General features: G+C 37.6%; 1 protein-coding gene across 1 annotated transcript in view; it reads left to right on the top strand.

Annotated features, from left to right (window-relative positions):
* EDIL3 (EGF like repeats and discoidin domains 3) overlaps positions 1 to 18,173 on the top strand; it is a 233,797-nt gene that overhangs the window by 209,535 nt on the left and 6,089 nt on the right. Inside the window, exon 10 of the mRNA XM_064404372.1 lies at positions 9,339 to 9,494. Within this exon, the coding sequence (XP_064260442.1) occupies positions 9,339 to 9,494 (156 nt within the window). The remainder of the gene's footprint in view (positions 1 to 9,338; positions 9,495 to 18,173) is intronic.

Consider the following 18,173-nt stretch of genomic DNA (forward strand, 5'->3'; position numbering starts at 1 on the left):
TTCTACTGTAAACCTGGAAAAATACTTCTCTGGCTAAAACAGCCAAAGATGTTTTCTACAATATAGTGTACCCATTTTATATTTCTGTGCTGGTTGTTACCAGTATGTCAAGGGGAGAAAAAAAGCTTAGCCTAATATTTCAGAGGGTAGCACACACACAAAAAATCCCAAAAAACAAAAAACAAAAACAAACAAAGAAACAAACAAAAACAAAAAAACCCACACACACAAAAAAAAAAAAAAAAAATCAAACCAAACCAAACAAAACACAAAAAACCCCAAACCCCAGACATTTTTATTAAAAAATTCTAAAAAAGCCACTTTTACAAAAAAAAAATTATAAAAATAAAACCACAACCAAACCAACCAAACAAAAAACCCCACAAAACAAAACAAAAAATAACCAAACCATAAAACAAAACCATCCAACTTGCTGTTGTTTTCAAAATCTAGTACCACAATTGTGTCATTTTTAGTGTACAGCTACAGCAGCATAGCTGTATGGAACAGGTTATGCATAATAATCCCTACTGACAGATGGGCAAAGTCATTCTTAGAAACAATGGCTGAGTGATGCTGTCTTGGCCAAGTTTCCTATGAAAAATAAGAATTATGCAGTCAGAGCTTTTAAACACAAGGAGAAACTTCCAGCCTTAACCCCACTTATCTTCCAGGCAGACTTAGCTTTGCTTACAGGCAGGTTTTCGTTAGTGTTTCAACGCTTCAGTAGTTATATTAATTATTAGTCACTTTGCAGTATCTGGTGTGCAAGCTTATCTTCACTCTGCTCATCGATCTGTAGCCCAGATACTCATACATTATTGAGACATTTTTATGTGCTCCAGAAAATATTTGCAACATTATTAATTACCCGAGGGGGAAAAAAAAGCAACCAGGTAAATAATGAACTTCCACATTACCGCCATTAATTTTCATTTCATAAACAAAATGAGATGCTTGTGTGTAGATTATGATCCCAACACTTTGTAAAAAGATATTTATCTGTCCTGTCATAAAGGCCTGTTGTCTCATCCTCTCTGCTGAAAGCCAAGCAGAAGTTGTGATATTTCACTTGTAGGGAAGGGTTTTTGTCTTCCCAAGCATTGCATCACCAGCCTTTATATTTCCACTTAAAACCCATATTGTGCCAAAAACCCAAGAGAAACGCAAGGAAAGACACCCATATTTCTCCTGGCTGCCTTTGCAAGTGCTGCTATGACATGTAAACTTCCCTAGAGCTCACATTTCTACCATTACTATTCTGAAATTCATGGTTAAACACACCCTTCTTCCTCTGCTTGTATTTCAAATTTTATTCTCTGTATTTTGTCCAGTGTTTTGCTGCTGTTTTACCCACTTCACCACCTGAGATTCCCAGTAATGCTCTTTAACAGAAAATAAGGAATCTCCACTGGAACAGAACACTGGCATGCAGGAATTCTTACTGGTGCATTTCCTTATCAACCTGAGATATATTTTAACAAAATAAAAAGAGGCAACACAACTCCTGTCTTATTCTTCTCTACATCTGAAGAGAGTGGAACAATCCTATAATCTCAACATGATTTGTTCTTTATTTAAAAGTAAGACAAGCATAAATGCAAATAGTCAATATTTAAAAATTTTAACTGTGTAATTGTTCTTTTCTGTGCTATATTTTCATCCCAGTCATAGACAACAAATTTGATAAAAAATTCTCATAATCACTACAGTAAATTCAGCAAGAACTACTTCAGATTACGTCTTCCTGAAATAAAGCTACTTCTTATTATCATACAGGGTGATTAATTTTTTTGCAATTTTTGCCTTCTTGTATAAAGAACTGAATGTAAATTAAATTTCTTTCCTCATTTCCTTGCCTATTTCTGTCCATAAATAGGTGCTGGGGCTGCTGGAAGCAGTGTTCAGCTGAGGAGCTTCACAGAAAAGCAGCATAACACACACTCAGTGTGCTGTGTCATGACCATATTCATATTTTTATTCTCTCTGCTTTATTTTAACGGCTAATTTTTGTTCTGCCCTTGGCTTTCCCAAAAGAATTCCAAGTGATTGACCTCACACAGGACAGTGCCCCAGATTTTATCAGCTCTTGGAGTGCACTAAAGCAGCTCAAAGGCTTCTCCAAGCTCCACCAGATGTCTAAGCCTGCTTAATCACTGGTAATTTAATGGGCTATTTTTAAATATCCTGCCATCCTCAAGGGCTGATGAGTGTCCCACAGCAGAGAGACAGACGTTTTATTAGTGGTTTCTTGACTGCTGGTAACTAATTCAGCCAACTGTGTCATCTCTTCAAAAATCCTCTAATCGCAATTACAGCGAGAATATCCCGTGCACAGATGTGAAATACCCAGTGGTAGGAGAAAAGGTTATGGATTTAATCATCACTGATGTTATCATCTCAAAACTCTACGTTTGCTTTTACTTCAGACCTTAAAATACCTGGTGCTGACATTTCCCTTGCGAGTGCTCCCTGATAAGTTGTGAGAGTGATCCAGATCTGTGGAAATTCATTCCGGTTTGCAGGATCAGGAAGGAAACAGCATTGCTTCTTGTGTGCTGTGGGCAGGATTTACCAAGGTGCTGATACAACCACAGCACACCATCTGCCTTAAAGGACCCAAAATTCCCTTCTTCTTCTTTTTTTTTTTTTCCTTTTTTTTTTCTTAATATTTTATTTTTTAAATACAAGGAACCGACTTTATTAATGGCTTAGTAAAGTGTGGCTCTGAAAATCTGGTCTGCAATAAATAGATACTGCTCTGAAAATGTCCAAATAGTTCATCATATAGTTTTATCTGAATTCTTACTGAAATGCTGAAAAAATATTATAGCCATTTAGGTGGGTTTTTTCTTCCCTTTCCAGTAACAGCTACATAACAGGGATTATTAAGTATGTAAATAAGGAAGGATTCACACAATCTGTACTTTTTAAGAAGTAATGGCTACTTAAGAGGTTGCTGGTGGAAATAAAATAAGTTTTCAGCCTGGTTGTGGGTTTCACTCTGAAATTTTCAACATAATGGCCTGAGAGGTATTTTTGATGGCCCATGGAGATTACAAAGAACAGGCTTCACCCTCCAATTTATCACTTTTAAATTGTACTGGAGACAGCTGATGGTACATGGAATTCTTCCTAACCTGTTTCTTCAGTGCAGTTACTGCAGCCATAAAGTCATTCAGAGGGAAAAGCAATTAAGAGCAATAAGAAAATAAGACCAGTATTTATTATCTTAGCCTAGAGGACTACAGGCATTAAAAATATAGTGACACAGTGTTAAAATCATGTTGAAGGTCTAAGCTTAAGTGAAAAAGAAGCCAGCAAAAAACCAAAAATCCACATTTTTAAAGGAGAAAAAGAGTGGTTCTCCTGTTTTATTTTATTTGAAAGCAAGCCATCTCTATCTAGGTTTGATAGAAATTTCATTTTAAATATATGACAGCTGGTATAACTAATATGCACCAAATTAAATGAAATTTTTTTAATTTATATTTTCTTTCATTTTGTTTTGCCTAGGACGCATGAAAATCCTGTATAGTGGAATATTGAACAAAATACTAAAATGCTGTTTTCTAATAAATTATTATGGCTTCTTCTAGAGTAATTCATTTTCTGTCATAAGTTACTTTATTTTTTTTTCAGGTTGCATTATTAGATGTTTACCCTAATATTATATTTTTAAGAGGCTGCACAATAAAAACTCTCTCCTATGGAAGATGCTGTGATGAAAATTAGATTTCTCTACAAAGAGCATCTAGTTGTTCAGTTGGTTTTTTTCCCCATAACAATTTTTAGATCCAATTGGTCATGATGGATTATAGTTTGGGGTCAGTTTGGGGTTTGAGGTTTTTTGTGGGTTTAATATTTATGCTTTAGGAGAAAAAAAGCCTGAAATGCTGAGTTTCAGTTTACAAAATAGAGCTGCTGGTGAAATATTTTTAGAAACATACAGATGTTGCACATCTGCAGCAAGCATACTGTACCAACATTAATATTCCTTCACATCCAGATTTTGGGCTTGGAGGAGAGAGCAAAGCACCTTCATCTGATGCAATGAGATGAGGAGAGCTGCATTTCTGCCTTTCTGATGTGGACACTGCAATCCTGTCCCTCCTTTTCTTAGGGCAGAGGCAACAGCTCTGACTGTGCCAGCTCACCTGGAAAAATCAAGGCAATCATGAGGTCTTAAATGAAGAGTAAATAATCTGCTCAGGACAGGTTATTTACTCTTAATTTATTTACTTGGAAAGCACGTTGGTCTCTCTTGGTGGGGTTTGGTGTCCAGCCATGAGTTCCAGCCATTATCTTAAGCGTCCAAAAATAATCTGAGCCCTCACTGTGATATCAGGATATTTAATAGGCAGGTCTGCACTTGGGTGAATTAGCAGCTGGAGACAATTGTGGCCTTCTTCTTTCACCCTCTTAAGAACCGTCCTCACTTTGGCAGTGCATCTCTCCAGTTTCATATTCTTTGCATCCAGCTTTCTTTACTTCTGATCTCAGTGATTTCGTATCTGCCAAGTGGATTGAGATTGACCAGCATTCATCACTGTTATCTGATGAGTGGTTTTTAAAAAAACAAACAAACAAACAAAAAAGAGCCCCACACTCTACAGGATCACAAAGGTAAATAAAATAAAACCTGTTAGGAAAAAATGGCATGTCTAAAATTACAAGAAAAGCTGAACATAGGATTGGCTATACTGGGAACAGAACCAAAATGTCTGTATAGAGACAGGATTTAACATCTTAAATACTCCTGAAATGATGAACAGCTGAAAGTCACAGTGAGCCATTTCACCATCCTCTTCACTGTGAAACAGAGCCTGGCACTCCCTGCATGCTGGGGGCTCTCTCTCCACCTTTGACACTGCCAGGTTGATGAGGAGTGTGTTATTTTTAAAGACACCTTCACTTTTCACGCACTGGTTCACATGATGGGCTATCCTCACAAACCATGGGTTCCCTTCAGATTAAATTAAGCCAAAAGATGTGCTGGAAAAGGTGGTCCAGGGTATCTGGAAGTGGAAGCCCTGCAGCACAGCTGTGCAGACACCTTGCTCTGGGGTGCCAGCAGTGCAGGTCTGCTCCTGCTCTCCTGTGGTGTCTATTGTATTTGTGGGGACCCTCGTGGCAGGAAGGAAGGATGAATCTAACTCCATGTTCTCAGAAGGCTAATTTATTATTTTATGATGCTATATTATATTAAAGAATACTATACTAAACAATAAAGAAAGGATAATTACAGAAGGCTAAAAAGATAATAATGAAAACTTGTGGCTCTCTCCAGAATCCTGACACAGCCTGGCCCCGCTTGGCCAAAGAGCAAAAACAACTCACACCAGAACCCAATGAAACAATCACCTGTGGGTAAACAATCTCCAAACACATTCCAAAGGAGCAAAACACAGGAGAAGCAAATGAGATAATGATTGTTTTCCTTTATCTCTCAGCTTCCCAGGAGAAAAATCCTGGGTGAAGGGATTTTTCCAGAGAAGGTGAATGTGACATCTGCTAGTGTGAATGCTGAATAAATGTGCCTATCTCCCAGCCTCTGGGATTTTGGGCAGCGTGGTTGGGTTTTGCCATGTGTTGGAGAGCCAGAGAATGGATGAGGCTGCAAGGAATCTCTGGTGATGGTCCCATGAACTGCACACCAACACCCTGAGCTCATGCTGCACATCAAACCAAGTGCTTCCTTCTTTTCCTTCCTTAGAAATGTTCCACACCCAGGTGTATTTATCTTTGTGCTCTCCTTAAATTAATTCTCCTCCAAACCACCCTGAATCGTCTGTAACATCTGAAACAAGGTGGGAAAAGGGAATAGTTACAGCCCAAGAGGCTTCTTTCAGACACAAGATGCTAAACTGCCTTTTGATCAGCTGCTTGTAGAAATGTACATTAACTGCAGACCATGGTTCTTCTTGTAACCAGCTAATGATCCTCTCAGTTGCAGACTAATTGCCTCTACCTCCTTCTAAATTCTGCTGCACTGAAAAAGCCAGAGTCACATTCTAATCCTGTTAATCACATTCAGCTTTGAAGGGTACACACTGGTTGTGTCTTAATTCAACTTCTCTCCCTGGTAATTTGTTTGATTGCCTGTTACTTGCAAGCTGCACTAACTGAATAAAAGTGTTCTGTGTCCTGATGGGAAGTTATGACTTTCATTTAAGCTATTTTAGTGCAGATGTTTTACCTAGAAGGTGGTGTAAATTCTCCTCAACTTTCTGCTCTAAAGTAGTTTCAATACAAAGAATGGAAAGCAAGATAGAGGTAATGAGGCTACAAAGTAAAAGCTGCATTTCTTTAATTTAAATAATGATCTTTATTGCCTGAAGATGTCTCATCTGCTTATGAATAAACAGGAAAATAAGATGCTAAAATATGAGATGGAAATGCTGGGTGCTATATCCTGTATTCTTTTCCTTCATCTCCAGCAATATGTGTTGTCTGCATTGTCAAGACCTAAGAAGAGAGTCTATATATTCATTATTTCTTTTTTCACTTTTTTTTTCCCCCCCAAAAAAAAGTCCCCCCACATATATTCTACACAGTCCTATGTAAGTCTTGTTGAAAAAAGAAACCAAACCTGAGCAAAGCCAAATTACCTTCCAGCTTCCCACATAATTTTCTGACCAAGAGTGCAAGGCCACTGGATATGTCCTATAAGCACAAAACAATCATTACCAGGACATTTTTATTAACACTGGATGTACGTGATAATAAAGATTTATTGTGATTCTACCTTTGGAATCCCCTGAATCTTAATGAGAAATTTTTTTTCTCCCTGCTCTGAATTTCAATGAGGAGTACTCTGAGTGTCATGGCCATGTTAAATATTTGTGAAATCCTCTCAGCTCACTTTCAACATTTTAAAAATAAACAACTGGTTTTGTGGAGGCATTTTTTCAAGCTAACAGGAGAGACATTGACTTTTAGTATAAGAAGCATTCTCTGCTGAAAAGAGGTTACACTTGTAAAATGCTAATGTCAAAATTATTTATAAAGATAATCTAAAGTTGACTCTGAAATGTTTGGTTCAAAAACTGCCTGAAAGTGTGGACCAATTAATGATTCCTTACCAGATCAGTCTGTTTAGAAAAACAGACTATTCATTTAGACTCCAAAATATTTGGAAGCAAGGTCTGGAGACCTGGTGTTTATTAATTCATGAAAGACTTATATTAATTAGCAGGGCTCATTTCCCAGGGGCCCACTCAGGCTGTGGAACCCAGCTCCCCTGCACTCCTTACAGAAGAGAAAAGTCCCTCCAAGCCATCCATGAAGGCTTCCAAAGCAGGCTCCTGCTCTGGTTGAGTCCCTCTCCCTCCCTATTGAACAAAAATAACACAGTTTTGCCTCCCAGGGACACTTCCTTCACATCCTGGGGTGCCCCAACATTGCTACTGGCAGTAAGTGATGGCAATAAATTAGCTCATTCTGGTAAAACCAAAATTCTTGAGCCATCTGCAGTCCCTGACATTTCCCCTTAGTGCTTTGGTACCTCAGTATTGAACATTTGACGTCATTCCTCTCTTTAAAATTATTTACTACTTGTTATTTGCTACTATTTGCTCCAATGTTGGGATCTGCAAGCTTCATTTGCTTGATTGCTGGAAACAGTGAAATTTTCTTCTTTTATTTTTACAAATTTACTCTTACACTTTTTGGTTGTTTACTTCTTTATGTTGTCACAGAATCCCAGGATGGTCTGAAGGGTTGGGAGGGACCTTAATTCCCATCCAGTGCCACCCCTGCCATGGCAGGGACATCTTCCACTGTCCCAGGCTGCTCCAAGTCCTGTCCAACCTGGGATACAAATCCAAACCCCAAAATCCATCTTTCAGAGGCACCGTCCAGGATCACCTGACTTCTCTCAGGCTCATTTGTTTCCATTTCTCTTCTCATTATTGATTTCTTGTGCTCCACAGCACATCTGTTCTTCTCCCCAGCCCCACATCCCATCCAACATGAGTTTACTCAGGGCTCCTGAGCTTCCTAAAAATCCAGCACTGGATCTCCAGCATTTGATCAGCCAGAGATTCTTTATTTCTTCACTTTCTAATTTCTATTTTTCTGAAAAAACATGTCAATCATCTGCTTGTGGAGTTCAGCACTCCTCTCATTTTACTGTAATATTTTCACTCTGAGTCTCCCTTGCCTGATTTAAGGGACAATTTTAAAGATGCCGACTGCTTCACAGCCATTTATTGTTTGAAATAAATCCACCTTTTCTTTTACTTCTCTTTTACTGGCTCGCCACATTGCTGGAGGACACAGAATGAAACTTCAGTTATACTCTCAAATTTCAAAAAAATATCAATTTTGATAGGGAGTTCAGCTCCTTCATTCTGCTTCTGATATTACATTATTAGTCAATTTAGTTTTGCTATTGCATTCTCTTTCTTGATCATTTTAATCAAGGCATCTGGCTCAAATCTGTTACATTCAGAGCTGGGTTCTGGTTCACAAAGAACTGAGCACAGACATGTGCTCACGTGGAAACCACTTGAAAGCTCAGATTTTATTAGGCTTTAAGACTCCTGCCTTGCATTTTTAAAAAGCATTGTGCTAAGATTATTAAAAAAAAAAATCAAAAAAAATTTCAAGAAATTAGAAACCTTGAGCTTTTCAGGTAGAAAAAGAAAGAAAGGTGTAAAGTGAGAAGGAATTTCAGGAGGAAAAGAAGCATGATAGCAAATGTTTTAAGAGCCTTACTAAAGCATGAGCTCATGAACTGAGAAGGAAATGGAAAGGCACTTGGGGAATCAGCCATGTATTCTGATTATTAGCAGTACATGGGAACACTTTTTAGCTGCAGATCATTCCCAGTGTAGAATAACTGGATTTTTTGGGGGGCCATGTATGCCCCCACAGCACAATAAAGAAAGGTGTGAGATTATTCAACGTTGTGCCATTAGGCTAATCAAAAATAAATTTTAAAAAAAAGGAAAATAAAGGTAAATTTTCCATTTAAATTTCAAAGGTAAATTGATTGACTTAGAGTTTTGAGAAGTAAATTATTATCCACAGTGTCAGCACACAGTGGGAGGACCAAAACTGTGTTACAAAACCAGACTGGAAACAGAAGGTGTTCTAATTTTGTATTCCTCTGTCTTATCTATTTTTTATTTATTTATTTTGGTATTTTGTGGGCTTTTAAAATTTGTTTTGGCTTTTTGGGGTTCTTTTGTTTGCTTGATGGGGTGTTTTTTTTGTATTTTGGTTTTTTGGGGGTTTTTTTGGGGGGGGTTTGTTTGGGGTTTTTTTGGTTGGTTGCTTGTTCATTTGTGGTTTTTTAAAAAATTTTGAACTGTTCTGACTGTTCTGTTCAGATTGACCTGCTCATCCCTACGAAGATCACTGGGATAATCACCCAAGGAGCTAAAGATTTTGGCCACGTCCAGTTTGTGGGGTCCTACAAGCTTGCTTACAGCAATGATGGGGAGCACTGGAAAATATACCAGGATGAAAAGCAGAAGAAGGACAAGGTAAGGCAAAGAGAAAAATCAGTGTTTTGGTTGTGATTTCACCACTGATGAGGGTCTGCAGATTATTTCATTGGGTTCCATATGCAGGGGATGGCACAGGGTGGAGTCAGGGTGAATAAAAGTCACAAAACACAACGACATTCACATTGCAGTGGTGCCATGCACCTGATTTAATGCTGTTAAATACATAAAATTTTACAGTTCTCCATTAATCACAGCTATTTCTTCATTTAAACCTAGAGCAGAAGGTGTGTAAACAGCAGTGTATTTGTATACTCAAAAAAAAATAAGTTTCAGTGCAGTTTTTGGTGAGTACGGACTATTTTCAATGATTTCCTGTGAAGCACATCCCTGTTACCCAGCCATTTTGGACAGGCGTTTTTTGTTTTTTGGGGTTTTTTTCCTGGAAATTAATGGCTAGGGTTTCAAATACCCACTGAAAATATTATTTTTATTATGCTATAAAATAATGAAGAAACATAAAAAAGTTTCACAACTTCCTCTGCAAATGTTTAATGAGAGGCATAGGGAAAGTATAGGTTTGCTGATTGATTTACCTGGAAGCATTTAAGTTTTCTCTTGTTATTCATTATACCTTTCCTTTAAACTGTACAACACTTTTATACTGCAAATACCTGAATTTCATAATCATCTGTTAAGAAAAATATTACAGCATATGCATCGCTCAGGGAAATGTTAACCAAGATGACAAAATGTGAATTATTTATTAAATGTCTTAGTAGGGTTATGTCTGATTGAAACAAAAGATGGATTTATTGAAATACCAGATGGCTGATGTGTCTGATAGCATCTCAAATCTGGGTATTCAGGGTGATAAATGTTCAGGCTTCCACTTATATTTCTTAGTATAAATAAAAATTCTTCGGGAAATAAACTGACGTATTCCTCACATAAGTCAATTAAATTAATTTTCTTTCAAACAGTGAGAAAACTTTTGATGTGCATCAAAATGTGCTCTGTGAGTACAGGGAGACCTAATGATGAGTGGTTAGAGAAGAGCATCTGCCACATTGGACTGATTTTAACTCATTGATTAAATGTCATTCATTAGGGGAATGTGTTATTACTGTGTTGAGTATTTATGTATAATATATATCCTAAATTACAGTATTGAGTACTTGCCTGGCTGTATTCCTGTGTCTGCATTGTCAGGCCCTGCCATCCAGATGTGACACTGTGAATTTCTGAAACCCAAATGTCACCTCACTGGTCATTTACCCAAACTGAGACTGTTTTTTTCCTAAAGGATTTTAGATGGGGAAAACAAAAAAAAAAATCAGTTTGTTAGCCACCTAGTTCAGAAGGTTCTGACACCAATGATTTTTTTTTTTTTTTTTGGATTGTGGATGTGTTTGGTATAACTGGTTGTCAGATAAAAATTGGAAGCAAACAGCTCACCTTAGGCAGGCATACCACAAATACATTCCATTTAATGGACAGGTAGTGGCTTCACTACTTTGTACACATCCTATTTTAAATCCCTGACATTTAAAAAAAGAGGGAAAAGTGGAAGAAATGTTTTCTCTAAGCCAAACTTGTGCCTGCATTCATATTATCACAGAGAACATGGGTTGGAGTCCCTGGTGATAACACAGTCACAGCAAATCTAAAAGAAAATGCACTCTGACTTAAAGTACTGTTCCCGTCTACATTTGTTGGTACCATTGGCCAAGGCAATTAAATTGTTTTTGCCTTCTTCAGCAGATGGACTGTTAATTGCTACACACATATTCCATTAGGAACATTGGGAAACTCTTAATTGTTGTCTCATTTAAACATATCACACCCTGTATTAATTAACATCCCTGAGAATAAAATTGTTGCATATTATTATGATCCTTTAACAAGTCAAGATCATTTAAAAGCACACCAAGATCAAATGCACTTCACTGGAAATTAGAATTTCTGAATCTACATTTGTACAAAATAGATAAGTTCACTTGATTTGAGTCTAGACCTCAGCCTTTGATACACAAACATCAAGCTGAAATATCTGGTTTTGGGATGTTATTTATCTATATCAAAGACATCTAGAAAAGTTAAAAGTTTGGTGACACAGTCTGACTTTCCAGAAGTCACTGAACTTGGCAAAACTTTATAGGATGTGGGACTGGAAAGGGTCTCAGACAGCTCTTAGGCATGCACCTTTTGACCTCCAAAGGCACTGTGGTCCTCTCCTCCTACACCTCAGCAGAAAATGGGATTCAAGGGCCCCCAAGCCCCCTCCTGTCACCTTGGAGTAGGTGCAGACAGGTAAATTTCTGAGCTTAAGTCATTAATTTGTCCTTCACCTCAGACAAGGCTGTACTATCATCCCTAATAATAATTAAAGATTATTATTTAATATGTTCCAAGAGACAGATTGTGATGAAAATGCTATAAACAGGCAGCTCCAGTGTTTAAATATCCTCTAAAGTGGAAACTTTTTCCCCTTGCTACCCTGCCCTCAGAGGACACAAAAAACTGATTTTATCTTCATTTTTTTCTTTCTATTTTGGTTGGAGTGCTTTAACCTATTTCTTCTCTGTTTCCATCATCCATTTCCTGACTGAGAATGCATAAATTTCTTCAGCCAGAGGAATGGAGTGTCAGCCAGTAAACCCTTTTTGACACCTCCTTACCACTCCAGCTGGGTGGATGCAGTGCTCCCATGGGATTTGGAGATAAACCCTGGTATGTGTGCAGTGGGACAGAAATATAAATAAAAATAAAACCACAAGGAGAAAAAGCAGTGCTGTACCTCATGCAGGAGGAGCAGGAGAGGAGCAGCACCACTGGTCCTCTCTTTGAACAGGATCGACTTTCTTTATCTTAAGGTGAGATTTGCTCCCAAATGCAAGGAAACTGGGAAAAAACAAAACAAAACAAAACAACAAAAAAAAACCCAACCAAAAAAACCCCCCACAACAACAAAACAAACAACTAAAAAAAAAATCCAAGTTTTCATACCAAAGTAAAAACTCTGTAAAATGTTACATCTGTTTTCAGGAGATACAGAAAGAAGGGTAAAAGACAGATGTCAACAACTATCAACAGCAGCAAGAATACTCATATTTTACCCTCATTATTTCTATTTATTAACTGAACATCCTGATTTATTCTATGAAGGACAGAACACATAGATTTCTTATTTCTCCTGCAGGTGATTTAGTCACCCTGTCCTCACCCTGCCTTGTTTAACCATCAAAAAGTTTAGGGGAAAGGTGGCTCCAAAACATTTCAGGGAAAGGAAGACAGGATGAAAGGAAAAAAACCCAACTTTCAAAGTCACAGACAAAAAATTATGGATATATTGCTAGACTGGTAATAATGATTTGTGGGTGAATATTGTGACTTTATAATGAAATTGCGGCTTTATACTTTAGGCAAGAGCTGAGAAATTAATCCCATCTGGTGCTTAGCATCTCACTGCTGATCTGTTTACAGGATGAGTCCTAACTGAGTGAGATCAGCAGATCTCACTCAGTTCCTGGGGCTGTTCACTTATTCCTCCTCATAATTTCTTAAAGTTCATTTACAAAGGAGAAAATTACTGGTCTCTTGCACTGTGTTGTGTACCATACATTTGTATTTATTTTACTTTATATTAATTTTTTTTTTTTTTAATTTATATATTTTTATAAAATCATAGGATATCATCTCTTGCACACTGTAAATTGGGTCATTCCTAACAAAACTGTGGTTTAGAGGAGAAGAAAATAGTGTGTGGAGTTTTTTGCACTATTTCACATGGAAAAGCTGTTCCAAGAACAGTGTCTCCTGCAGCTCCTGCTTGGCTTCTGCTATTTTAATTGCCAGTCATTTCATTTCACATCTGTGCTCAATTCCTGTGAGTGCAGACAAAAAGTTACTGGGAAAAAATAGGAAAAAAAAAATGGAGCCCTTCTCATTCATTTTAAATAGTTTGAATGAGTTGCCTGGAAAAAATATGTAAAGTTTTCCTGTTGCCATCAAGAATAAAGCTAAATTACATTGCAGGCTGTCACATAGGAAGAAAATATATTTTAGAAACAGGACCAGAGCTAATAGCTATCTTGTTTTTCTCAACTAGAGGTCAGTAGCTCACTGTACCTCCAGAGCTGAGGACATCCAAACCAAATCTGACCTTTTTCTTTTTTTTTTTCCTTTTTTTTTCTTTTTTTTTTATCACATTCCACATGTGATTTATAAATTGCACAGCCTGCTGTAGGTAACTCAAGGCCAGCTGCCGTGTCAAATGGCATTTCAGAGGCTGTTTTCTTACAGGAAGATGAGAACATTTGAAAGTAGCCTAAAGGAGCCTGGCAGTCTGCAGCACTGCCAGTCACCATCAGCCATCAGCAGTGCAATTAGCTGCAGGTAGACAACATCCAGTATGCAAATGGCCACTGGGTTTGTACACAAAATGATGAACTAGTCACAATTTATACATTTCTGAATGTACAGTCCACTGCCAGGGTGAGAGGAGACAGAAACCTACTTATTAAAGAAAATTTAGATCATGTCAGGTTAAAAAATCTTTCTGCTAGATTTGCTAATGCTTTTTTTTAATGATGATGTTTAATTATTATTATATCTGGATGACACCAATAGGTTCAATTCCTACACATAATCTACATACTTGGCACAGGTAATGAAAGATTTTTGAGTAATATTACTTAAATTATCGCTATTTAATAGCATAAATTATCACTATTTGATAGCATTATCTGCAATAATAGTTGTAATTTCTAATCTAAGTGACTTTTTTATCTGCACCAGTTTAAATTATGAGTGACTTGCACTGCTCTGAGCTGAATTATCACAATTTGTGTCAGGTGAAGATCTAGGTATGCTCATTTCAGGTGTGCCCTCAGCACACACCTCTCTCCTTGACACCACACCAAAAGCTGGGGAAAGACAAAATGAGCAAAAGATAAAATGCTCACTTAAGAACCTACCTTGAATTTCTGTAAGCATTTCTGGAGGCAGGTTCATCTTCAAAATGTTTCTCTTTTTGGCTTTGAACCCCCTACAAGCCATGTATAGTGCACTAAATGCCCATTTTTTGTACCATCAACATGTAGATCATATGGGAAAGACAGCATGGGACTGTTACAGTATGTTTGATAAGTTTTAAAGTTTCATCTCCCTCTATCTGAACATGGATAAATAATGAAGGCTGTGTAAAGATAATCATGGATATGATATGTGTGCACTTTATGTATAGTAACTGAGAGAAAAAATTACTTTTTCTCTTCTTATTCACTCCAAAAATGCATCTGCTCAAAAACACATCCACGTGCCACCTTTATTTTTCTGAATATTGAGATGTTCTGCACAGAAGAAAGCTCCAAATAGGAGCCATGACTGGACATTCTTTATAAAATATTTTTCCTCTTACATGAGCAGGATTAACTGCTCTGTGAAATAACATTTTTAAAATATTCTGCTAGGTGTGAAAAATGTTGTTAAGGTACAGCAGAAAACACTGCTTTCCCCAAGGTGCTAGTCTTCAAGTATTTCTCCTAAATTATTCTGTCTTACTGCAGTTTTCTTTTTAAAATTCTAATCAACCTACAGTGTCATTATCTGGATTTTTCTGCTAACACCATAAAACACTTTGTTTACATTGAAAAATCTCACTGAATGTTTGAAATCAAGACATTCAAATTGCTTGCTGGACACAAGTATAAACAAGAATTGTTTGTATTTCAGACTTTTCAGCAGAGAATATCAGTACCTATTTTCCTGTCTTTCACTCTTTTTCCATACAGCAATAATGAATAAATGTATCATATTTAAAAGTACAGCAGCATGCATTTTCTGGTATGTTTTTTTTTTTTTTCTAACAGCAGCTGCAAGAGCCTGAGCTACAGAGGAGTGTGTGGAAGGTCTGCCTGTGTAAAACTGCTGGAGCTGCTGAGTAAATATTCCAGCAAATTGCACCTTTGGAGTGTGCAGACTGACATAAACAGATACATACATGTAAAATCTGAAATGTTCTGCAGCAGGGCTGGCAAAAAGCAGGAGCTTTTTGATCCATTTGTAGAAAAGAAAAGTCACCTTGTAACGTGGCAGCCACTGGTTTTTGGGAGGGTGAAGCTCTGTCCAAAGGAAGGAGCATCCTGTGGATTGGAATGATGCGTTAGGAATGTGGCTTTGATATTTTTCATGTATTTGTGATCCTGCAATTCTTTAGTGCATAACTCCAAACTCCACATTCAGAGTCAGCTGTCCCATTTTGTCCCAGGCCTCTCCAGGCCTGGCAGTCAGGGACACCTCACTGCCCCAGGGCCCAGAAATGGAAACAAAAGTGAGTTGGGGGGAGAAGCTGGGGGTAAATGACTTCATGACCTGAAGCTGTAATTGGAACATTAACTCCCAACATGCAAATAGACCAAATTTACAAAAGTGTGAAAATGCATGGCCTGTGGTCCATTTTTGGGTGTAGGCCCTGGATGGGCTTTGCCTGCCCAAAATGTACCTGAAAGCCCTTCAGTAAACATAACCACTTTTAATTCCCTTCATTCTGTCTGGTCTCTGTTTTTAGGTAGCCCAGAAAGGCATCAGGAAAAGTAAGGTTGTTATTCCTCCCTGGTGCCCTTTCCTAGCTCTGAATTTTTCTTCTTTTTTTCCTGTCCATGTCCTTAATAGCCCCAGCTGGTTTTCCCCCTCACAATTTATCTGATCTTTAGCAGTGGTTAAAGGCTGTGGAAGCTGTGCCATGGTTTAATTATGTGTTGAAAGGGGAACTGTGACCTTTAGATGGCTCCGGATGACCCTGCTGTCATTGCCTGTCCCCTCCTGGCCCTGCTGAGGGGACACTGCAATATTGCCTGATATCGATTTTCACCACGCCACTTATGGTTTTATAGACATCTACAATATCTCCTCTCTGGGTGGAGAGACTTATCTGCTTAATAACTCCCAAAAACCCCCTTCTTCTTGCTGCTTCTTTCTCTATATTTGCTGTTTTGGGATGAGGCAGGAGCAGACCTGCACTCACCCAGAGCTGAAAGTGAAGGTGTGCACTGGCTGTGTGCACTGACACATTGATAATTTACATTCTGGTCTTTATTTATTTCTTAAGCACAAATCACCTGGCGTTATTTCACCACTGGGATTTTTTTTTTTTTTTTTTTTTTTTTTTTACATAGAGCAGTATGTTGTAATTCCAACATCAGCCTCAGAAATCTTAAAAAGTCATGGCAGTCTCCAGACCTATCCTGAAAAAAAAACCTGCTCAGGAACAAATGTGAGAAGTGGTCATTGAGAGGCATCAGCTTTTCAAGCTTTTCAAGGGTTTTAATTACTTTGGTGGCTCATTTAGTATTGACTGCTTAGGCATAAAACAACATGTAGATTTAAAAAAAAAAATACTTTTAGCTACAGAAATAGCTTTTTTTCCTACTGGTAAGTAATGTTTTGTCCTTTGCCCTCCCTGCTTCTCAAATTCCTTGGTTCTATAAGTGAATTGAGGCCAAAAGTAAATGAAGAGGGGGAAAGGATAGAGTTTTTCCCATAAGAAATGTGCCATGGGGCCACAGGAAAAGAACAGTAAATTTCTGTTAGAATGTTATATTTTATGCAGGTCAAACTTGTGGATGCTGAGAATGCTTCCCTTATTTTCTGATAAATTCATTTCCTTAAAATCCTTCTTCTCATCTAGCACATTTAGTTAATTTCCTGAAACTAGATCTTGAATTTTGAGGAAAGGTGTATTTCATATTTGCATAAAATAATCTCTGAGACAGATGAGTTAGACATCAAGTGATAATTAAATCATGCATAAGTTAAAAATACAATTTAATTCTTGTTCTCATGCTGTAAGTAAATGACATAATCCTCCCTCCTTCAGCTGTAGTTGTTGCTGGTTTTGCATCACATAATTTTATTTATCTTTCATATCTGTATTCAGATATGAACACTGGGACTGTAAAAAGGTTCCTTTGTCTAGCCTGGCAAAAATATAAATAGATATTTCACATGCATGTGCAAGAAATAAAATTTTTAAAAATTTTAAAAAACCAAATAAACAAAAAACAAAACAAAACCAAAAAAACCAAACCAAACCAAAAAAAAAAAAACAAAACAAAACAAAACCCACACTTTTAAGCTTTCCTAGCTGCATTTTGGGTTTTGGGAGGTGCCACTGTAATTTCAATTATGAATGTAGTAATGCAATTTTTTGCTACAAATGAAACTGGACTTGAGGTGCAAACCTGGTTAGCCCAAGCTCCTGCTGATTTATGTATCAACACTGCACTTGGGCAGCAAACAATTTTCCCTGTGCTAAATTATTTTGGTTGTTGGGGTGGTTTTTTTTCCCTTAGACTCACAAAAGTGATGTTTCTGTGGTCATTTTCTCTGCTGCTTTATCCATCTATCACAACTCCCACATCCTTTCATGCTCCCACTTCTGTGATTGCAGACAAGAAGGGGAATTTATCACTTGTAAAAGAGCATCACCTGGGGAGGGGATGGATTTTGTTTGATGTCCTCAAAGGACAGCACTGGAGAGAAGTTTCCAAAATCCAAAGAGGTTCAGCACAGAGACCAAAATCTTTGTGAACATGTCACAAAGGAACCAGAATCGGGGTTGAAATGCTAGATCAGCCAGCTTGCACTTCAAATTCTGGTATTTTCCCAAGAACTTCTAGGAAACCTGTAATTCTGCGTTAATTCAGTCACATAAGC

The sequence above is a fragment of the Passer domesticus genome, chromosome Z (assembly GCF_036417665.1).
Source record: "Passer domesticus isolate bPasDom1 chromosome Z, bPasDom1.hap1, whole genome shotgun sequence".
In the NCBI taxonomy this organism is placed as follows: domain Eukaryota; kingdom Metazoa; phylum Chordata; class Aves; order Passeriformes; family Passeridae; genus Passer; species Passer domesticus.